The 24,894-nt window shown below is 40.1% G+C and overlaps 1 protein-coding gene across 1 annotated transcript; it reads left to right on the top strand.

The window, feature by feature from the left end:
* Positions 1 to 2,321: 2,321 nt before the first annotated feature.
* Positions 2,322 to 24,502, top strand: LOC138211284 (matrix-remodeling-associated protein 5). Its single transcript, XM_069171054.1, is given in 17 exon segments — positions 2,322 to 2,408; positions 2,845 to 2,981; positions 8,029 to 8,158; positions 9,167 to 9,405; positions 9,771 to 9,922; positions 12,411 to 15,186; positions 15,268 to 15,572; positions 15,733 to 15,977; positions 17,364 to 17,631; positions 17,767 to 17,958; positions 18,211 to 18,729; positions 18,864 to 19,035; positions 19,490 to 19,753; positions 19,892 to 20,018; positions 20,993 to 21,073; positions 21,454 to 22,600; positions 23,276 to 24,502. Coding segments are annotated over 17 exon segments (7,395 nt in total). The 3' UTR covers positions 23,830 to 24,502.
* Positions 24,503 to 24,894: the final 392 nt, after the last annotated feature.

Genomic DNA, 24,894 nt, shown 5'->3' with positions numbered 1-24,894 from the left:
AAGTGAGATCTACAGAGCATAATTATCAATCTGTTGTTGGTCCTCTGCCTGCTTGTCTTTCTCTCTCTCTCTCTCTCTCTCTCTCTCTCTCTCGCTCTCACACACACACACACACACACACACACACACACACACACACACACACACACACGCATGCACACACACACAAACACAAACACACACACAGCTGTTAGGTGAATTAGCCTCCCTGTTAGGAGAGAATACAGACATAAGTGGAAACTAGAAACCCCAAACTGGCCTCCAATGACTTCAAATATGTATGTGTTGTTTGGTTCTACTTCTGAATGCGTCTCTTTCTCTTCTGCCACCCATTTTTTTCTTTTTTACTTTGTTACCTGTCGGGCTTATTTGTGTGCGTGTGTGGTGTTTGTTGGGATATGAGACTGTGCATTTAATTGAGTGTGGTTATATGTAATTGGTATGTACAGCCCTTAAAGGAGTATGTTAACATTTAAACAAACATAATGATTGCCAAACCGCTTGGCACTGTTGGAGACCACAACTGATAAGTTGTCAGTGTGAAGTAGTAATTTTCCACTTTGTCTTTTGTACTGTGTCGTATTGAGTTCTAACCTGTTCTATTTGTTTGAGCTAACAGAGGGTGACTTTAAGGCATTAATCCCAAGTGCAGACAGATGATGTATCTACAAATACACTTGTTTTCCGAGTTTTGAACATGATCATGTTGGATAAAAGAGGATTAGGACTCCGTTGAATTCCCCAAGGAAAGGTGTAGTGAAGACAGTCTGGATTTAAACAAGTGTTCAAACCTCTGATGTGTTTTATCAACCTTGAGGGCAAATACTTTGGTATTAAGAGAGCTGCTGTCAACTCACTCACGTAGCGATTTTTCGCACAGCTATCACTTTCTTTCTTTCTTTCTTTCTTTCTTTCTTTCTTTCTTTCTTTCTTTCTTTCTTTCTTTCTTTCTTTCTTTCTTTCTTTCTTTCTTTCTTTCTTTCTTTCTTTCTTCCTAACTAATGTAACATTTGCGGTTGTACCAGCTTGGGCTTGTGAAAAATGGTTATTAATGTGATACATTTTGCAAGACATTATGATAATTATTCTCTTTAATCATGTCTAGTTGAAGCTGAAATTAAATCTAAATCTGCAATGAGAACCAGTTTATTCCTGTTCCAAAAACATGTCAGATATCAAAGTCAAAAGATGACAAATCAGCTGAATATGTAAGGTAAAGACAGTATAATAGAATATAAGACAATATATACACACATATATAAATATATATACATATATATATATATATATATAGACAAGCTAATATAATATGCAATTGTGAATGATTAAATCTAACCTTAATCCTCCACTTCTATATTTGTAAATATTGTCATAAAGCTGCATGTGATGTGAAAGGAGTCACTTGAAATGACAAATTAATTTTGGCCATATACCTTTATTTAGTATCACTCCTCTCATTAGTGAGTGTGTTTACATGTCCACTAGTATCCCCATTTTGAGTCCTGGGTTTGATCATAGTACTCCAGGTATCCAAAGACTCTAAAAACCAGGGTAAGAGATTTACATGTGCTACACATAAGCAGGATACTCCAAAGTGTCATCTTTAGGCACTGCAAAAAAAAAAAAATAACTGCACAGTATTTATAGGACCCCAGATAGATTATCTCTGTATAAATACGATCATTTAGAGGCTGAAGAGGCCGGCATTTTTCTTGGAAAGTTGTTGGAGACTAGATGAGTCTAAAAGAGACAAACATGACTCCAAAAGCACATGCAAAATGCTAACATTGGTCTGTATCTGCTGAAAGCAACTGTAAGCCAAAAGGTTTTATCATGTCAACTGTATGGTGATAACATGCCAGTGCTATGCTGCTTGTTTCTGCTGCCACCGAGTGGCCAAAAAAAAAAAATCTGCTCGGTCAGGTCTATTACAGGCTAATGCATCTTGCTATATATTGTATGTTAATGCACCATAATGTGGTTAAAAAGAAGTCATGTATCAGTACAGTAACTAAATTCTAATTCGTCTTAATGCTCCATCCATCTAAGATTTCTACAAAAAGCTGATCTTGTTCAGGAGCTTTCTGGGTAGGAGGGATGGTGGTGTGCACCTTGGTCAGGTCACCATTGAGTCATTACCTATACCAACATCATGGAACAATAGCAGTATCAGCAAACTAAAACGGTGTAATCCTACTGTTTATTACATGTACAAAGCCCGGCAGTAACTCTTTTTGTTGCCACAAATCTGTGCACTTACATCAATTCATCGCTTCCTGCAGGTGTGTTCATGGCGTGAGCGGTCAAACAGCCATTCAGTCATGGCGCTGTGGTGGTGCGCCAACATCGTCTGCAGGTTGGCCGCAGTGTGGCTTCCCCTGCTCTTCTCATCACTGCTGTGCCAAACGGTACAGTAAATCTTTATTGCAGAAGTTTTCCATTTCCTATAGAAGCCAGGAGTCGCTTAAATCATCAAAGCTGTGAGTGTTGATGGATTCACAAAAAACATTGCCTCTCAGGTGCATAAATTATTGTTGTTGAGAGAATTGGGCACAATCTTTGTCCATCTGGTCTATTTTGTATAAACTATAAGCCTATTTATTCTACTTATTATAGATTTATTTCCAAATAGTCAGTTTTGGTCTTAACTCATCTGTTTTCTTTTTTCTGAATTTGTGGTCATTGATTTCTCATTCCTCCTTGCTTCTTTTTCTCTGCTCCCTTTTTTAATTCCTGACCACCGGATAACTTTTTTTTTTACTTACATTTTTACTTTTCTTTTTCAACCTTTCCTATCATTCTTTCATCCATCCTCTCCTTCACACCTGTGCTCCTGTCCTCTAGATCGCCCCTGTCTACGCTATGCCATCCTGCCCGCAGAGCTGCAGCTGTCCGGGAGTTAAAGAGGTCCACTGCACGTTCAGACACCTCGCCGCCATACCAAACACTTTTCCTAAAGACACAGAGAGGCTCAACCTGGGGTAAGACTCAACAACAGTGCACAAACACATGCACACAGAAGCACTGAGATGTTTTTATTGGTGCCAGTCCTTACAGCAAGACGTTACAATATTATACAGAGAAACCCAACAATTCAACAATTCCCACATAAGCTAGGAGGGAAAAAAACTCCTCTTTAAGGGAGAAAAACCTCCAACAGAGGGAAGGAAAAGCTCTCTCTTAACAGGAAGAAACCTCCGACAGAACCAGACTCAGAGGTGGGCGGCCATCTGCCTCGACCGGTTGGGGTGAGAGGAGAGCATAGAGAGAAAAGGACAGCATAGAGATAGAAGAGAAGAACTGTTGGTGGAGACGACAAGCGCAGGGCAGAGACATGCAGCTCCATGACGGGACATCTGCAAAAGAAAGAACAGAAACTACGCGAGCGAAGGAACTGAATGGAGACAACAGACAATAAGAAAAATCTATGGGAGAGAAAAAGATGGTGAGGTATGAATCAGTTAAAGAGTAGGAGGAAAGAAAAGAAGCTCAGCATGTAACGAGGTCCCCCAGCAGCCTCGGCCTATAACAGCATAACTAAGGTTTGGTTCAAGTCTACCTGAGCCAGCCCTAACTATAAGCTTTGTCAAAAAGGAAAGTTTTGAGTCTAACCTTGAAGCTAGAAAAGGTTTCTGCCCCTCGAACACAAACTGGGAGCTGGTTCCACAGGAGAGGAGCCTGAAAACTGAAGGCTCTGCCTCCCATTCTACTTCTGTAAACTCTAGGAACCACAAGTAGACCAGCGTACTGAGAGCGAAGTACTCTGCTAGGATTATATGTTCTATAAGATCTCTAAGATATGATGGAGCCTGGTCATGTAGGGCTTTGTAAGTCATCAAGAGAATTTTAAATTCTATTCTTGATTCCACAGGAAGCCAGTGAAGAGAAGCTAAAACTGGAGAAATATGATCTCTCTTGCTAAATCCCATCAGTACTCTTGCTGCAACATTTTGGATCAACTGCAGGGTTTTTAATGAGTAATTTGGACATCCTAACAGCAAGGAATTACAATAATCTAGCCTAGAAGTAACAAACGCATGAATGAGTTTTTCTGCGTCACACTGAGGAAGGATTTTCCTGATTTTATTAATATTACGTAGATGAAAGAAGGCAGTTCTGGAGATTTGTTTTATCTGGTGGCTAAAGGACAAGTCCTCATCAAATATGACTCCAAGGTTCCTCACAGTTTTGCTGGAGGCCAAGACAACGTCATCTAGAGTAACTAAGTGATTACAGAAAGAGCTTCTGAGGTGTTTAGGATCAAGTACAATAACTTCCGTTTTGTCTGAATTTAGAAGCAGGAAGTTTTTGGTCATCCAGGCCTTTATGTCTTTTAGACAGGCTTCAAGTTTTACTAACTGATTAGTTTCATCTGGTTTTAAAGAAAGATATAGTTGAGTGTCATCTGCATAACAATGTAAATTGATGCAGTGCTTCCTGATGACATCTCCTAATGGAAGCATGTACAAAGTAAAAAGTATTGGGCCTAACACGGAGCCTTGTGGAACTCCATAACTAACTCTTGTTTGTCTGGAAGACTCATTGTTGACATGGACAAACTGGAATCTATCTGATAAGTAGGATTTGAACCAGTCTAATGCAGTTCCTTTAATCCTCGTAACGTCTTCTAATCTCTGTAATAAGATCGTATGATCAATCGTATCAAAAGCAGCACTGAGGTCCAGAAGAACAAGTACAGAGATGAGTCCATTATCTGAGGCTAATAAAAGGTCATTAGTAACTTTCACCAGAGCTGTTTCTGTGCTATGATGAACTCTAAAGCCTGACTGAAAATCTTCAAACAGATCATTCCTTTGTAAATGATCAAAAAGTTGATTTGCAACAACTTTTTCAAGGATTTTAGAAATAAACATCAGGTTGGAAATTGGTCTGTAGTTTCCTAAAACAGCTGGATCAAGAGTAGGCTTTTTAAGTAAAGGTTTAATTACAGCCACTTTAAAAGCCTGCGGTACATAGCCGGTTACAATAGATAGGTTGATCTGATCTAATATGGAAGTATTAATTAAAGGGAAGACTTCTTTAAAAAACAAACCAAATTGCTGAGGCAAGAGTTTTTGGTTGGTGAAACACCTTCATGAGATCATTCTTTCATCCTGCAGAGACATCACTCTCATGAGGTGCTTTAATAATAACAAATTGCTGCTTTGCCATTCATCCAATGTCAATCTGCCAAAAAAAACACCAAAGGAAACCTTTTTACATACAAAGATTCAGTAAGTTGACCAGCGAGTGGCCCATGATGCATTTAATTTGACAACATCTGCTTTAGAGCCCAGAAGATAAGAGCTCAGCGCCAGCATGTGGTTCTAAAACAAACCTCCTAATCACTTCCATGTGGGTCTTTGTGCTGTGGACGGAGCTTTCACTGCCCTCCATCACAGCAGAGAAATAGCCCAGCAACTGTTTTGTATGTACTGTATGGAACAAATGGCTTTGTCTAACAACTGGCTCCAAACAATACATATTCTCATGGCAAACTGGCTTGGCAAGCAGCAGCCAGCGCTACACTACTGTTCACAATAGGGGTTCCATTCGAGTGTGGGGCTCTATTGTGGGAAAGGCGCTGCCTTTCAGGTATGTTACATTTGTAGTATGAGTACGTAGTTCTCCAGCTATTCACCTTTGGATCTCATGCAAGACATGATAAAGCATTTCAGGAGGTATTACGGTCACCAAAGCTTCAATACGGTGCCAAGCTGCAATCCACAGGAGACAAACTGTCTCCATATGTGCTACGTGCAGTGTTGCAACAGCCGTCACTGCACTACAGATAAACCAAAACTAAGTGCATATACTGTTTCAAGACAGCATTACACTGCAGGGACTGTGAAGACAAATGATGCATTCATATGAAATTACACCACCCTCTTCAGGCCAGATTGAATAAAGTAAAATATACCTTCAACTAACTACAGGGTATCCTGTTCTTTTTATGTTGTTTTCTTTCAATATCCATTAAAAAGACATGTTGCCACATGGAAACACCAACAAAACACATACGCAAACACATGGAATATGATATGTCACTGTGGACAAAAAGATAGAAAAATGGACACTATGTGATTTTCACATGGCAGCAACAGTCAGTGAGAGGCTGATTTCTGATTCAGGCATTTGCTTAATGCCTCTCAGGATTGTCAGTGGCAGGCCTAAACAGTATGGAAGATAGTTTTCTAGTTCCGTCCACTTTAGAGTTTAAATATTTCTTATACTAACGAGCTTAATACGGCAATACATTAATGAATTGTTGCTATTTCTTTACCATATTTATCTCAAACCATTGAGGGTGGTGACTCTTTGTGTGGGACAATATCATATCCATCAAGTCCATGAGTGAGACACCTTTACAGGATCCCTTAAGCCCTAGGCTACTTTTTAAGGTCCACCTGAAAAAACATTCTCAAATTTAGTCAGTAAAAGCTACAAAACTGTAAGGCCAAAATGAACATCCTTGCGCTCTGTGGGTAAGAGACACATGAGACAGTTTTGAAATACAATAAGTCTCCTTGTTCTTATCAACAGGCCAGTGACATTTGAAAAACTCCAGCAAAAATGGACTTTTCTATTTCCACCTTGGCAAAAGTATAGAATATATAATGAATAACAGCCTTATAACGATGAGCCAGTGACACTGATGTTATTGTCCTATAAATTCTCAACTGCTAGTCTACCAAACTTGAACAGAAATGAAGCACAACGAATGCTAGCTTCACTTTAGTGACTTTAGTGGCCCCTTCAGTGAATGTGCCAAGCTTGGTAACGATGCATTTTTTATCACCGATGAAGTCTGGTCCTGGTACAGGGACGTCCAGGTGCTAAAATTAGCTTAGCTCTGTAAGTTGCTAGAAAGCTTCCAGTGACAGTTGTTACATTGGTCAACACATGCAGGTAAGAAATGGGAAGGCCGCTTTGGTCGACTGTTCATCTGAAATGAAGGACCCATTGTTTCAAAAGTTACAAAAACCTACACTGCTTTCTGTTCACTGCATATTCAGGATTTCACGGCAGAGAACTGTCCCTTGTGTTGTTATTGCCCACTTTTTTCACGATTTCTTATTAATTCCTGATGGTAGTGTCTCTGTGTGCAGCAGAGGCAGTGTCAGTAATGGGAACAAAGCGAATTTCTCAAGGACACTTCATCAGAGAAGACATTTGGAAGGCGACCAAGCCTTTAGGGAGCAAACAGGCTCTAACTTTCTAAACAGTAGACCACCTTGAAAACTGGGGTACAGACGAAGGGGATTGTGCCTCTAATGCAAAGCTTTTGGAAAATGTTCACACCAGATATGTTTGGGAGTTTTATTTACACTCTGGGGCCTCTTTTAGTTTTTAGTTTAGTTTTAGAGAAATGCTGTTGTAAGTCCATTGAAAACTGCTCGAATAAATGCCGGTTTCCGTCATCTTCCTAAAGGACTGCTCAGTATGCGGCATGGAGGATGGTACAGACCACCAACAGGAATCATCTGTCTCACACAAGGATTATATTGTGAGAAGATGGGTGTTGACATCTATTAGCAAGCAGTTCATCAAGCTGAAGGAGCCTGGCATAGAGAAAGTGGGACTTGGTAATCAGCTTTTAGTGTTGAATTATATATTTTTTTAAAAAGCAGCACATTGAAGCCTGCGATGATTAATACTGAAATCACATAACGTTTAATCAAAAGGGATGCCTGCTGTAATGTGCTGAAATCTGAAGACTGTTTAAAGACTTTTTTGAAGAACTCTTTTAAGTTAATTCTGCATCTTCTACCTTCCACACAGCGCTTTAAGGAGGAGAATATCATTGTGGGTCAAAGGTTGCCTGAGGTCTGTCTGTCATGCCTCTTTTCTTCTTTCCATCCATCATCCCCTCCAGCGTTTTCCTTTTATTTGAAAGCTCACATTGCCCAGGCACACTTCACAACTGATTGTTGACTCATTTTGGCTGCTGATCTTTCTGACCCTCCCAATGACCCCGTTAGTCTTTCATCACAAGAACCGGTCCTGTTTATGTTCTCTCTCTAACAGTTATAACAGCCTGACGGAGGTGGAGGGGGCAGAATTCAGGTCATTACGGCAACTGGAAATGCTCATGTTGCATGGTAATGACATTAGCACAGTCCACCCCGGAGCGTTTTACAGCCTGAGATCACTACAGGTAGAGTGTACACGTGTTGTCTGTGTGTGTCTGTGTTTGTGGATTTTGGTATTTTAATTATTGTACTAATATATTTTTAGTCTAAATGATTCTTGCATTTTGTACATTATTGAACAGTTGACTTCCACCCAAAATAACCTGAGAGTAAGTGGACCTGCACCGAGCACTGAATTTTCAAACTTAATTCTTAGTCATCATTAAGAATTGACTCCAATTATTTACTGGACTTAAACTATCAATTACTACAGAATTAATAGTTTCTCCTGCATTCTGTTCAGATCCAGCAGTTCCAACAGAACCAAGTCAAAAGAAAGATAAAGTGAATATTTGTGGGAACTGAAGTGGCATCTCTTATTTGCATCAAACCCTCTTCCAAACCCAGCTGAGGGGCTGCACATGTTGCTTTCTCCAGATTTGCCTCAGAATCATTGCTGGAGCAATTTAGAGAAAAACAAAGCTAAATGAAGAAGAAACTAAATTTCATTGCCGAGTTCACTGTCGGTACAAGGTCCCCCCTCTCTAAGTGTGACATATTTTTTTTCTATGGAGACACACATAACAAAGAAAAGTAATAAGTGTTGAAGTTATTTTCTGAAACGTAATAAAGAGCAACAAGGCTGGCTAACACTAGTGCATGCAATGTATGCGCATTAAGAGCCAAATCCAGTTTCTCCCTATCTAAACCACATTGAAGCCAGTAATTCATTGCACTTTCATTGCTTGACTAAAATTGCAATGAGTCCTGCTGGGTCCAGATGGGTCCAATCACAACCTAAATTAGCATTTTAAACCGACCAACGATCCATGGCAGTACATCAGAATTAAGCATAAGACAATCAGGACTTTATATTACAAGTGGGCAGAGACCCAGCTGCAATTGTCTTATTACTCTAAAGCCAAAGCAAGTTCATAAGACAATTGTGCATCGGGGCTGTGTATTCAGTTTGAGTCCTTATGTCTTCTAATTTAATCATTGCTTAATATGGTGTTAAACCTTATTTTTTACAGATCTTGAAGCTGAGTTACAACAAACTAACATCCGTGAATCCTGGTCTGTTTGAGGGTCTTGTTGGTGTGATCCGTCTCCATCTGGACCACAACCTTATAGACTTCATAGAGCCATATTCCTTTTCTGGCCTGACCTCCCTCAAACTGCTGCAGCTGGAAGGGAACCTTCTCAAAGAAATCCACCCTCATACTTTTATAACAGTGTCAATCCTTGGAAACTTTTGGACCTCTGGACTCAAGTAAGAAGTCAAAACAAATCTGAAATTTGTCTCAAAATGTAACTAACTATAGTTAATACAATATGTGCTATGTACATTTATTTAATCAGAGATAAATATATTTGGAATATGAAGTTTTCTATGCTTTTAACAAGAGTTCTCGCTAGGGAAAAGATGCATAGGTACCCCAAATTGCCTACAGCTGTACCTGCAGATATACTTGTACTTACTACATGTAAAACAGGTAATTTAGACTTACCTAATTTATAGGTATTGTATTAAATTTGTTTCTCTGCCTTATACACAATGCATTCATGAATGTGGCCTCCTCCTTGTTGCCCTGGAGACTACTTAATGAAGAAAATTATATTACGTTTTTGTCTCAGACACTTACACATATCAGACAATCTGTTGGAGCAGCTTCCTGCTGCAGCACTGAAGACAGCTCCCAGGCTGGAGCTCCTCGCTCTACATGGTAATCCCTGGACCTGTGACTGTCAACTCCACTGGTTGGTGGAATGGAGCTCCAAACATGAAGGTAAGGATGAATGAATGAATGAATGAATGAATGAATGAATGAATGGTCATTCTTGGTCCAGTCTTATTTTCTTCCATTAGTATTTTATGGAAGTTAGCTGTATTCTTTACTCATGGAGCCATAATGAGAAAAAAATAATTTAAATCGTGGCCACGAATTACTAAATTGTGTGCATGAAATAGCATTTCGTTCCCACGTTTTGAGTAATTTGTGCGCACGAGATAAGTTTATATATAGAGAGACAGCACAGTACAACAGGCTTTCTCCATTAAGTATGAAGTGCACTGCACCTGCTCCAACTGTCAGTTCAACATCTGTAAAGTCGATAGCATCCTCAAAGTTAGTATATTGCCAACGATATAATCCACAAACTCTCCATGTCATTGTTATTGCCGTTTACTAACAATAATCCTTTGCATCCCTTGTATTACACCTTAGGTAACAGAGTTTCTGTCAGCGTAGCCATCACAGCCTGTCTGACTAATTAATGACATATTTATAGTCACCGAAAAGGCTAATACAGAAGTGTTGCTCTTGCAGCAGCAGCAGAGATCACTGTAGGTATGACACTGCTTTGTACCAATAGCTGGTGGTATGATGCTCCTTTAATACCAATACAAACGATGTACCCAAAGTAGATATTACAGTTGGACTTAGTTAACGGAGTTGTTGTTGTTAGCCTCGCCACCACAGCAAGTCTGACTAGTCGATGATAGGTAGGGATATGATCGGTTTAAAACAGCATGTGCAGTTGGATGGTAAAACACTATTGGCTAGTTTTCCTCAGGGCCTACATACACTATCATTTCAGACTATCCAAAGATAGATCAAAGTGATAAAACACCCCGACGTCTTTGTCAATAATGTTAACGCCACGAGAAAACGCCTTATGCTACGATAATAGCAATCATTTACTCACTCAATGTATTTATATTAGTAGTAGTGTTTATAATAGTGTCTGTACTAAACTTTTTGGCAACTAAATATGTCATTGATTAGTCAGGCTGCCAGTTTGACTAACAACTTGGTTAACTAAGTACAGCTGCAATTCAAGGGATGCAAAGGATTATTGTGAGTAAAAGGCAATAACGATGATGTTGAGAGCTTGGGGATTATATCGTTGGCAATATGCTAACTTTAACGATGTTATCGACTTTATAGATGGTCAACTGACACTTGAAGCAGGTGCAGTGTACTTCTTTGAGGAGAAAGCCTGTTGTGCTCTTCTGTCTCTCATTTATTTAAACTTATCTCACCGTGCACATTCTCATTAATTTGTGCGCACGAGATAGTAAATCTTGACCTCAAGTTAGTATCTCGTGGCCTCAATTTAGTAATTAGTGTGCACATTTCATTTCTTTTGCTCTCTATGGACACTACGGGGCTCGTATTTACTTGTTTCTCGGGTTTCATTGAAACCAGACAACGAATTATTAAAGGACAATGTAAATGTTGGTATAAATGATAGCAAGTGATGAGAAAAACACAATAGTGAGATTCAATATATATACAGAAATATATATTTGCATAATTTTTTTTCTAGACTTGTGTCATGGATTCCCACAAATGAAAAGTAACATTTTCCTTGTCTTCATTGTCTTTGAGGTCTGTGTTAATTACACATATTCATTTGTTCCATTCTTCCTACAAAATATTGATGACTGCAGCTTTAAAAAACAATATGTTTCACAGTGGAAGTGGAGAACAAGTAAAGAAAGACAGATTGATTAGTGAGTGACAAGCTCTCATCAAGAGAAGAGCTCCATGACTTTAATCCTCCAAATCAACACAACAATAAATTAATCAGATTAGATAACTTAATATTATGGTTGTAGCTTCTGTATTTTAATAGTGTATGAACACAAAAGTCGATATAGAAATTTTTTTGGGCTTCAGAGAAGTGTTTTTGACCAGAGGCAGAAAATAGTACAGGAATAAACTATTGCATTTTTCTCATCAAGCCTCTCTGTGCCATATGAACTCAATAAACTGTATTTGTTCCATACACAGTCAAAAAAAAATGCAGCAAACTGTATACTTTGTTCTGACACTCCTTTCACCTTAGTAGTACTTTTCAAGATACATGCACTTTCTGTCATTTGTCATTGCTTTGTTGCATTTTTACAAATCATCTTTAACCAGGCCTACATGCTAGCTGTTTGTATTAGCTGCACAGTTGATAATATGTCATTATGTTTATGAGCTACTTCATTAGAAAATAGTGGTTTATGACTGCCTGAAATGTATTTTAAGATGCATGAACTTTTACTGTACTAAGACCTGTGATAAAATGTTGTCTGCAAACCTATAATATCAGAATCCTGTTTTTTTATTTTTTTATCTCTTCCCCCCTTCTTTTTCAATCATTCTCTACTTTTTCCCATATCTGCCTTCACAATTGCACCTTTGTACATTGTTTGTAACTGCCTCATCTGTCGATCTATATGTTCTCCTTTCCCTTTCTCTTCTTCTCTCTTCTTTCTTCAAGGAATAATAAAGTGTAAGAAGGAACGTGGCTCCATTGAGACATGCCCCCAGTGCTCCTCGCCTCAACACCTGAATGGCACCCTCATGCTGGGGTTAACTCCAGACAAACTTACCTGCGAACGACCAGCTCTTCGATCCCCCCTCAAACAGTGGGACAATCCAATGTGGGCTGAAACAGAAGCAGAACCTGACCTCCCATACACGCGCGACTTTGAAAAACCATTAGGTCACTTAACCGTTGTTCTCTCCGACAGTCATGGGAACAGTGCTCATGTGGCATGTGATGTGCGTCATCCTGGAGACAGCTCCCCCATGACGTGGACAGTAAATCCACATGCATCTGGGGAGCTATCGGTCAATGTATCGCTGGTTACTGTCCTTGAGTGCGAGATTGATCGAGAGACTTTGCAAAATCTGTGGCAATTGGTCGCGTATTACTACGAAAGCCCTGCAATTTTGGAGAGAGGTCAACAGCGAGGAAATGCAAGCAGAGTAACGTATCAGTATGTCCAAGCTGTAAATGAAAATTCCCCATATTTCACAGAATTAAAAGGGTATTTGGTAGCAGAACCTTCATGGCTCCTCCAACCCAGAGTCACTTTGAAGCTCAATAGGCAGCAGACAACAACTAAGAAACTGGTGATGGATTTCACCACATTAATTTCAAAGGACATCAACAGCCATAGGGGGCAGCAAGATGACAACGACTTTGCTTCTTCCTGGGCACTAATTCACAGAGGGACACCAGGGCGGGTTCAGACTGTTCTCGAGGGTTCAAAGGTTCATTTGGAGTGCAGTATCACCACATCTGATCCACAGGTGAAAGTGGAGTGGATGCTTCCAGATTTGTCCATTGTAGAGGATGTGTCTGATAAAATAGAAATTCGTGAAACAGGGCAACTTGTGATTTTAAATGCAAGCCTGTCTGACTCAGGTCTCTACCACTGTATCATCAAAACCAAAGCAGGCGTGGACTTGATTGCTTTGAGACTCACCGTCAAAGAACGCTCCCTCAGTCCCACGGCTTTAAATGGTAAGAAAATTATAATTGAGAAGGGAAAGTCTTTCTCTCTTCCTTGTGAGGTGACCTCAGTTCAACCCAGTCAAACTATGTGGTACCTCCCCAAAAGTCAAGTTCTTCTCCCAAGACAACAGGCAAGAAGAGCTGAAGTGATGGAAAATGGGACTTTGGTGGTAAAAAAGTTGACACAAGAAGATGCAGGGGAATATAGCTGCTTGACCTCCAATCTATATGGAGTTGACATGCTGTCTCACATGGTGGAAGTCACAGGAGGAAAGGCTTCTGATAGGTCCAAAGCACTGGCTGAGAGGGAGAAGCCAATCTTGCCAGTTGATGTGGAGGAAAGCGAGGGTTCAGGGGGAGATTACCAGGAAATTATACGTCCTTTTGCTACGCAACTTCCAGAGAAAGTAGGACCAAAGCAAAAGAATCCTAATGGATTTTTGAAAAGGATACGAATGAAAGATTCGAAGAGAAAACCCAATAAATCAGTTAAGGAATTAGATCCCAATCGTTGGGCGGAGATATTGGCGAAAGCTAATGCTAAACCAAGTGTTTCTCTGCCGACAGAGCAGTCACTCGAAGAGCCCAGCACTGTAACTGTCCAAACAAGCACAGCCAAACCTACAACTACAATAGCCATTACAATAATTACTTCTGCAAACAATTTACACCATACTACTACCCCTTCTGGTGCTAGTATAGACCCAACAAATGTTCCCATCAAGACAAAAGTTAAGTCTAAGGTCCAATCAGAAAAAGAAAGAAAAGAGGATCAAAGTCAAGTCTCTGAGACATTGGAAAGTCAGCCACAGGTTTTACAACCTTTGTCTCCTAAAAGTACATCACCATCATTACCGCATGTTGGTGGGATCATAGAAAGTGCAGAGGCTATCACAGACCCTCCTGATAATGGAGCTCGTCAGCCAGTCGAACAGTCAGAAGATAAGCGCTTTGGAGAGGGAAGAAGAAACTCCACCTTTGTTCCTGGTCAGTCAAACAGGAGAAGGCCCCCTCATAGGCGTAGAAAACCCCTAATAAGAAGAATCCATCCACATCTAAATCCTTTCTACCACCTATCAAATAAGCCCCAAACAACTGTTCCCTCAACAACAACAACCACACCAACAACAACAACGACCACCACAACTACAACGACCACTACTACTACCACTACCACTACTACGGCTACTACAGTACAAACAACAGTGGAAATCCCTGAAACCTTTTCTGCTGAGTATCAGACAGAGGAAGATGAAGGCGAATACTATGAAGATTACAAGGATAGTGACAGTTTGGATGCCAATAAAGATTTAAACAGTGAAACATTTCATAATACTCATGGTTTTGACAGTAGCTCCCCAGGTAGACATAATCTACCTAATCCAAAAATGATTGTCACCCCAAAGGAAGATAATTCACATTTAAGGACTACTGAAGAAAAAGAGAAAGACACAGTACACCTGGAGAAACCTGAGAAAAAGAGAGTAGAGCTGGGAAAACAAACTGAAGAAAATGGCAACAACAATTCAAAGTTTGCAGGTGAGAGTCAGAGGGAGATTATAACACCAACGGGAAAACAAGAAAGACACAACACAGCCACAGAAAGCAGCGAGAGAAACAACGAAAAATCTAAAATTGAGTGGGTTACAGAGAGTTACAAAACTCGAGATAGCATCTGGTTAACAACACAAGGTAGACCAAGACCTAACACTCGAACTTCACCAGAACAAAATACACTAACCCACACAAGAACTTCATCTTCCAAGATTTTTACATCACATTCAAACAGAGCCAGAACAAGAGAGGAAGTGATACGGAAAGGCAATAAAGTGGTGAGCAAGCCAACTGTAAAGCCCGAAATTCACAGTTTCCCAATCATGGAGCCACTTCACCCCTGGCTTCATCAGACCAACCAGGGAAGAGGACAAGCTACCACTTCCAAGATTACACACACAAACCAAGATAGAAATACAGGACGACAGAGTGAAATGAATCCAGCCAGGCATTCCCAGCATCCCAGAGTCTCTCCAACCTCCCGCTGGTCTCCACAGCATCATCCTCATCATTATTACCCCCTCTACCCTTCTTGGCCAGGACAAAAGTTATTTCCTCATCCAAAGCAAGGTAAATAAAACTACTGTTTAATGATTTCCTCAACAAAAACTGTTTTGAAATTAAATGTAAGAGATAAACAGTAAAGATACAGCAAATATTGACTGGGTCATATGTTAAAATATGTCACTCTACTTGTGCTTGAAATATATGGTTCTCTTTTTAGGTCCTGGATCCCACCCTGCAGCCACTCATCGACCCTGGCCTCTCCCACACCCATGGAATCATGGCTCATTTGTCACCAACCGACCTGAGATCACAGCTGAAACAGCCAAACCCACGCCTACTGTTTCTGGAATAGGAAGCTCCAGATTCACACTCTTCACTACCCAAATGTCACACCATAATCAACATCAAAATCATCATGTGGATGGCAGGACCCAAATCATAGATCAACTTTTGCTTTCAAGGCTGAGAAACAGATACAGACAGGTACAGTAAAATGAGGGTTTATGGGTGCAAAAAAAAAGTCACATGTTCCATAGGGCTATAGTCTAATTCTGCATCTAAATATGTGTATACTGTAGCACTTTGCTAAAAGAAGTGTAGGTTAATCACAAAACAACTCAATTCACATGGATTGGTCATTCTTTTGTTAATGTTAATCTGAAAAATATTAATAAACTATTAATTACTGCAGCTTTGAATTGAACCTTTGTAATGAACAACAACAAAAAAAAAACCTTAACTGACAATCCTGTTTTGCAATACAACATAAGCATATTCGCTGTATGTATTAACTATGTAAATTACATCAATTTAAATGTATAAGGAACATATGCTGCTTCTTCAATTTGGCAGCGTGCAAAACTGGACTGACTGGTCATTACCTGCCATTAGACCTACTGATCAATCAAGGTTTATAATTCACCTGTTTTCATTCCTGCGTCAATATATTAAGTTATACATATAGTTATGAAACTTGGATTTTTATCACCCAACTCCATAGCTTACAGGGCTTTTAGCTTCTTTTAGCTCATGGTAGTTATTTTATGGCCCTAACATTTAACACCTGTTTTTATTCAACCTGTTTTGCAAAGCAGTAGGCAGGACTCCAGACAAAAAACTTAAAAAAAAAGATAAACTGGCTTCACACTGCCTGCTATTACCAGACCCAAATTCTCTTTGTGACAGATTGGGTCTGGTAACGATCCATTGGGGATTGTTTGCATCTTAATGGCCGTAGATAAGATAATGTTTATACTATTGGAGCATCCTTTAATGTTATGAATATAATGTATGTTGTGTTTCAAAACTCACCAATCTGTAAACAGAAACGAAACACAGGCCCTCCATCAAATTGAGTGGACTGCAACGCAGTAGGTAAATGACAATCACAGTCTTAGGCATCATTCCTTCTCCGGCCATTGTCATCCATTGTTGGAGCTACATTTTGAAACCAATGCTTGACTTCAATATCATTGTACTTAGCCAACCAATGATTGGTCCGCCCATCAGAGTGGCTAAGCGAACCGTCATGCGAACACAGTTTCCAGACGACAGTATAATCACAGCAAAAGCTGAAGCTGTGAGTAATAGGTGGGCGAAGCTAGGCTGGTACTCAACATATCTGGCACCAAATGACCACAGCCATAGACAAAATTAGCAAATAGCTTTTGAAGAAAATAGCAAGAATCTAAAGTTACAGGGCTATTTTTCATTCCTTTTGGTTTGGCAAGCAACATAATTGTTATTGATGACAGTGATTTACACTCTTGGAAGTGGAATTTACTCTCACTTGAAAAATGATGACTATTATTTCTGTATGACAATAATTATCTTGAATGTAGAACTTGGTTTGGTTTTGGATATTTTCAGGCGCAGCTCGATCGCATCGCTCAACTAGGGAGGATGGTGACACCAAAACCTCGGACTGGATACAACAATCTTCCATCCGTCATCACACCAAAACCTAACCCTCCATCCCCACATAGACCTTACATCCCCAGACCACCGGGACCCACTGCTTCTTACACTTATACCCTGCAGCCCTCAAACTCTGCCAAACCTTCATCATCATCATTTTCTGGTTTTATCCCGACTGTTGTCCCTTACCAGCACACCACCTCTGGGGTGCTGTATGGAGGTTGGTGGCCTGTTGGAGGTACGTGTGCAGTAGAAATATGTAAGCTATACATGTGATAGATCTGGACTAGAAACAAATTGTGTTTTACAAATGATTAATGGCATTATTTTTTTGTTGTGTCCAACTTTGTAGCAGGACGAATCAGCTCCCGACGACCTACTGCTGCACCTCCTTTCCCATGGCGGTTGGGTGCTGGTGGGATGAAACCCCGGATCACCACAGTTACCACTGCAAGTGTGTCAGTGCTGGCAGAGAGTGATGTGTTTCTGCCCTGCAAAGCAACGGGGAATCCTGAACCCAGCATCGCATGGACCAAAGTCTCCACAGGTAAGAAACAGTGATGAGAAAGAGAAAGAGGAGGGAGACACAAAACAAAGTGAAGAGAAAACGTGTAAATAACTAATATGTTTGTAATTGTAGAGTAAATAATTTAGGTTTTGATGGTGTCTATGCATTGCTTTTAGCTAATTCATCTCATTGGTATATCAATATGTTGTTTTTTTAAACTATTGCTGAGAGACGCCACACACAGAAGTTGATATTCTTTTTTGCCTTTTGTCCTTTTTGTGCTCTCCTCAGGTGCCACCATCCCAGCCAACACAAAACATGGTCCCCGTTTTGAAGTCATTAGAAATGGAACTTTTGTTATTAAAAACATCCAGCTACAGGACCGAGGACAGTACCTCTGCACAGTCCAGAACAGGTTTGGATCAGATCGGATGGTCATCACCTTAGCTGTCCAGACTGAGGCACCCAAGATCCAACCACCCATATCCACAGAGATATCAGTCTACTTAGGGAAAAGTGTGACTCTTGACTGCCTTGCCTCTGGAAAACCACCTGCCCAAATTTCCTGGATTCTCCCAGACAGGACGTTTGTTCGAGTAGCCGGGACTGTTCACACTCTCCTCTCTCCAATGACTCTGCTTCAAAACGGAACCCTGTTAATTCATTCTGCCAACTTCTCCAGCAAAGGGGAATATAAATGTATTGCGAGCAATGCGGCAGGTGCTGATACAATCACTTATTACCTCCACGTGGCAGCTCTGCCTCCAAGCATAAGTGAAGGTGCAGTGGGTACTGTGATCATTCCACCAGGTACGATACAGATATTAATATTCACACATGTAAAGAAACATTCCCAAACTATCCCCACAACAAAAGCTCTTCCTAATGGCATGTTCACAATATCACAACAATCTTTCTAAACTAATAAACTCCCTTCTAACCAGGCAGGAGTGTGTATGTTCACTGCTCTGTGAAGGGCGAACCAGTGCCTGCTCTGAAATGGATGCTCCCAGCAGGCGTCCATGTAAAACCATCACAGTTTCTGGGACGTAGGCTGTTCGTCTTCCCCAATGGGACACTGTTTGTGAAGAATGTTTTGCCATCCGATGGTGGGAGGTAAGAGATGTGCATTTCTTTTTTCTGTCTGATCTAACCTTTATGGTATGACTTTTGTTATACCTGACTTCTCCTCTGGTGCCACAATAAATTGGACACGTTTGGATTTGTATGGAAAATATCTTAACAACGACATTATTTAGGTCAAAGATCAGCATGAAATTCTTTCATTTATGTTCTCAACAGGAGTCTGAAATAACTTTGGCAGTTCTTTGCCGGTCAATATTTTACTTAGTCTAATACTTTTGGTTTTGACCCAATACATGAACACTATTCCCATCAGTCTTTTAGATGTAAGTGGTCATTAACAAATGCTAGCTTGCGAAAATGGAAAACATTTGTTTTTCAAGCAAATACAGATTAATATTGAACTAAAAGAAATCTGGATGTTTAATTGTTCCTCTAAGACTGTTAGGCTGTTACCAAGTTACCTAGCTGCTATTAAACTTCACAGGTATGAGTGTTTGGCCACTAACGCAGTGGGGATCGCCAAAAGAACAATCCAGCTGGAGGTGAGGCCAGATTTCTCCTCCTTCTCTCGCCAGTCTCCTCCTCTTCCCATCCCTCCAACCCATCGCCATGCTACTCCATCCCGTCAACACACTGTTTCAGCTATGTACGGTTCTGCTGTGTACCTCCACTGTCCAGAGTCTACAGGATCCACAAGAGGGACCATCTGGCAGCTACCTTCCAAGACCCTCCTGGATCATCGATACAGGTAACTGAAACATCTCCTTTTGTGACTCTATGAACCATTACAACAGCAATGAAATTATTTATACATGAAAAGGTTGAAGAAGCCATTAAACTTCACTAACCACTTTAATTTCAACCTCATTCCTCCATATGCCTCCAGTCCGGAGAGACCAATTAAAGTTTTCCGAAATGGGACTCTGAGGATCCTTCAGTTAACAGAACTGGATGGTGGAAATTACCTGTGTGTCTTTCAGCGGCCCAATGGAGAGGACATGGAGCTTTTCCAGGTATGAACAAGATTGGTTCGGGCCGACATTGAAGGGCCACCTATCAATTGAAGTACTCTGATTAACCCTTTAAAAATGCACATATTTTTTAGGCTTCTGCTCGAAAATTGCAAAAGGACTATATCTCTTCAACCACAATAAAAAATAATCACAAAAAATATAGTTTTAAAAATAGAGGGAACACTTGTGAGATTTGTTCAGATGTGTAAATATCAGTATATATGTCCATATTTTAATAATAGTTTAATCCCTGGCCCCCAATTGGGGGCCTCTAGGGCTTAAAGGGTTAAGCAATAGAAATAGAAATTGCCCTGTGCAATGTTCCTGTGTTCATATCTTACGCAGTACTTCCACGTTACCTTCACGTGACAGCAGGTTCTTAATTTTGGGAGTGTTTTTTCCTCAGTGTGTCTATATGACATGCAAACAGCTTTTATAAAACATCAGTATTTGACACCCTGGGAATAGAAGTATTTGACGCATTGGGAATGAAAAAACATTGGCCTGACCTGCTGGATTAATTAAACAATCTGATCCGATCTGACCGGGTCCTGAAAGCTTGGGTTGTTAATTACAAACTCACTTGAATTGTGAGTCACTTGAGCTGCATGTGGAGACGCATGAATTGCCATGTGTGCACTCACAGGCTGGGTGATAACGCCAGCTGTGGTGAAGGTCTGATAGCACTTTTTTATCCATGATTATCAAAGTTGGTGTGACAAATGCTAACATGTCTTTGTACCTGAAGAATCAAAGATGAGGTTAAGAATGTGTCAGTAATAAATATTTGACTGAAGACTGTCTGTATCTTCTAAGCTTTCACAGAAACCTTATTTTCAGATGATAAAGATGCAGACAATTTGATGCTACAAATTTAACCCATTCAAATTCTAGATAGGGTCAGAAATGCAAAAGAAATTTTCTTATTTTAAATTTTTTTTTCAATAACCTTCGGTATGTATTTGCATTGTCAGGTGGAGGTGTTGATGACCCCCCCTAAAATCGAACATGTGAGGACTGCGCAAACCAGGATTACCTTTGGAGAAAATTTCCAGGTATATATTTGTATGTGTTGCAAGAAGAAACTTGGGTTAAAGTAAAATAAACTGGATCCAACATTGTAGGCACCATTAAAACAGTGTAACTATTTTCCACGTTACCTGTGTTTTCTGGTATTTAATATTGGCGATTTGAGTCTGTCTCACCTCGAAATATAAAAATATGTTTACATTTCAGAGACAAATTATGACTCCAGGGCCATTGCTTAGGGTGGATTGATGGGTCAAATAAATTATCAGACTGCTGTTGGCTTCCTTTTTCTTTCAACCATGACCATAATTGGTCATGAGCTAGTAGTAATCTAAAAGATCAATCATTACTGGAAAATGACACCTAAATCCATTTGTGCACTTGTCTCACTCTTCCTCTCACTTAGGTGGACTGTGTTGCCACTGGCCTTCCTGATCCAGAAGTTTCCTGGAGTCTCCCAGATGGAACTTTAATCAACAATGCCCTTCAATCAGATGACAGCGGCCTTCGCAACCGCCGCTATGTAATCTTTGGCAATGGGACTTTACTTCTCCAGCAGATGGGCAAAAAAGATGAGGGTGACTACACTTGTTATGCCAAGAACAAACTGGGAAAAGATGAAAGAAAAGTTAGCGTCAAAGTGGGACCAAATGCTCCAAAAATTAGATCAAAATCACAGTCACTGGTGACAGTTAAACTGGGAGAATCAGTTAAATTGAGTTGCCAGGCCACAGGTGAACCGATGCCAAGAATCATATGGATCTCACCACGAAAGGATGTGATACAAGTGTCATCAGCCAAATATCAGATAACGGATGATGGAACGTTAGTTGTGATGAAAGTGACACTGGCCGATGAAGGGAAATATGCATGTGTGGCACGGAATTCTGCTGGTGATGACATTAAATACATGAATGTTGAAGTTGAACCCCAGGAACCCTTTATCAATGGCATGAGGGGGAAGAGTACCACAAAAGTTTTGGGTGTTTCCTACCAAACAGCACTTCTGGATTGCAGAGTGGAAGGAAAACCTGAACCAAGAGTCTGGTGGGTTACTCCTTATGGCCACTCGCTCACAACACCCTATCTCGGAGGCCGCTTCCAAGTCCACCAAAATGGAAGCTTGGAGCTGAGGGGGGTGAGGAAGACAGATGAAGGGAGGTACACGTGTCTAGCGAAAAACCATCTGGGTGAAGCCTCACTTTTTGTTGAATTAGATGTGGCATCGTTAGCTGAGAAACCTAGCTTTGCTGTTCCCAATATTGAAATCTTACCAATAAAGCAAGATGGTGGGGAATTAATCCTTGAGTGCCCTGCTCGAGGCAAGCCAAACCCAGAGTTTTCATGGGTGCTTCCTAACGGGACGATGTTAACGCCTGGTGTTAGACTCCAACGCTTCACCCATTATTTACGTAATGGAACTCTTCAGATCTCACAACCAGTTGCAACTGACAAGGGAGTGTACCGGTGCCTAGCAAAAAATGTGGCAGGACAAGCGGAGAAACGTTATGCCCTGGAGGCAGGCAGAAAGCCAGTGATCAGAGGATCTACAGGTATGTTTTTACATATCAAATTGATAAAACTTAAATATTCATAGTTTGCTTAATACTTCCATTTGAATCAGTGGATGAGTTGTATTTTTATGTTATTATGATTATTATTTTTGCATTCCCCCTTGGTTTCATTTCATTTCAAAGAAAAAAATGTAAAAAATCATCACTAAAAGCCATGTGATAATGTGTCTGGCATGGAAACAAGAAGGTCTTCAAGAAAGTTCAAGTGGCTCTAAGATAAGACAGACAGCATCATTTTTTATGTTGTCCAGGCTAGCTGCTATAGCAACTGTTTTACTAATGTCTAAAATAGTACCTGGCATGGGAGCTGTTTAGCTCAAACCAACAAAGTACGCTTCGTTGTTGGATCAGACACATTTTGAATCATGTTCCCACCATTCCAAAATTAATTTGTGGCGGGACCAAGACCACTTCCTCTATAGAGTGTTAGTGCAGTTGTTTTGTTCCGTATGACTACATTTTTTACATTCAGAGGTGGTCTGCACAAATGAATTGTACCAAGACAAGAGTCTAATTCATTAAACTTCACAGGTTTTAAAAATCACTAAAACCATATTAAAAAAAACAATGGGGAATCTTATCCTATCGCTTCACTTGTGTTCTTTGTTTAATCTGTCATGAAATGTACTTAATGTTATAACTTTACTTCTCTAGGTGGGATGAAGATCACATATGGTCTCAATCTCAATTTACCTTGCACTGTGGATGGCTGGCCGCAGGCAACAATCACATGGACCCTACCCAATGGTGTCGTTTTGGACAAACCTCAAACCATTGGCCGAATATCTTTCCTCACCAATGGGACCCTTCAGCTCAGGCAGGTTGCCACCTTTGACAAAGGAACGTACACCTGTAAAGCCTCCAACTCTTTTGGCTCGTCAGTACTACCGTACTCAGTCACAGTGATGGTTTTTCCTCCACAAATCACCAGTACACTGCTCTCCATCACCAGAGTTAACCGGGGATCACCAGTGACGTTAAAGTGTGTTGCGACTGGTATTCCCAAGCCGGATATTTCATGGACATTACCCGGGCGCACCACACTGGTTCCACATAACCGGTACGCAGTGCAGGGAGGAATTTATATGACAGAGGAGGGCAGTCTGGTCATACAGAATCCTGTGCTCATGAACTCTGGTATTTACAAATGCAACGCTAAAAACGCCCTTGGAACAGATTTCAGATCGACATACCTACAAGTTGTCTGACTTATAGTTGCAATTACTCTGTGTTGGGAAAACCTCACAGCAGAACTAAGACTGGATGAAGATTTTTCCATATGGATTTGAATATACTGATGATGATGAGGATGCTCTGAAGGCAGATTTAAAACTGCCTGAGTGATGGCTTGGCTTGAAATACCATCCATTGCAGTTTCAGTTTATTTGCTTTGCAAAATGAACATTCACCATTTGCGATTTTTATTTGCTGTTTTTTGTTTTATGGTGCAGAAGGTTTTAACTCTTCATTTTCACAAGTGCTTTTTTCAGAGTTAAGACCTTTGCCTTTTTGGCCTTACCTTCATAGATGTACTTATACGATCCCCTTACAGCATTATACTTCATAAAATTGTATTTTGACGTATAATTTTACTCTGATTTATTCTGCAAGAAAAATAACTACAGGCTCTTCTCTCTTGGGATTGATATATCTAAATGTAATGTGTACCCCTTGTCTGCATATTGATGTCTATATATGTTCTGACAGAATTACTATTTACAGTGTCTTCAACTGTATGAATATTTAGTTCAAAACTTAAGCCAGAAAACAACTGAGAGGCTTGCCTGCGAAGTTTTCAGCCTAATTTCCCAGCCTGACACTTAATCAACAGATGCTAATGAGTGGAGTGTCCTAATTCCCGATCTGTCATAAACTATACAACAGCCATATTTTATTAAAATTTCAGTGTCTCTTTTCTATGAGAATACAAACACCCCATATTGCTGCTCTACATTGTATATTAGCAAACTAATTATTATGTGTCAATATCGTGTATTCATGTTCGTAATTGTGGGAAGGAATAGTTCATAATAGATTGAGCTATTAACAGTGCACATAAAATATGGAAGTATATAATTTATGAGTAAATAATAAAATATACAGGTATGTATTTTTTTTCTCAGTCAGTTAGCTGTGTAGGCAGAAATCTTAATTATAAATGGAGATAGAAAAAATCAGATTGGCCAACCTCCAAGACAACAAGAGACAAATTGTCAACTGTTACCTTAACGTTTAATTTAAACAATGTGCAGATAGGCAACATTAAAGGCAGC

The sequence above is a fragment of the Embiotoca jacksoni genome, unplaced genomic scaffold, assembly GCF_022577435.1.
Source record: "Embiotoca jacksoni isolate LCO1_2020_lvr unplaced genomic scaffold, fEmbJac1.0.p SCAF_5, whole genome shotgun sequence".
NCBI classification, from domain to species: Eukaryota; Metazoa; Chordata; class Actinopteri; family Embiotocidae; genus Embiotoca; species Embiotoca jacksoni.
The sequence above is the reverse complement of the archived record's forward strand: the minus strand, read 5'-3'. Positions and strand labels throughout refer to the sequence as shown.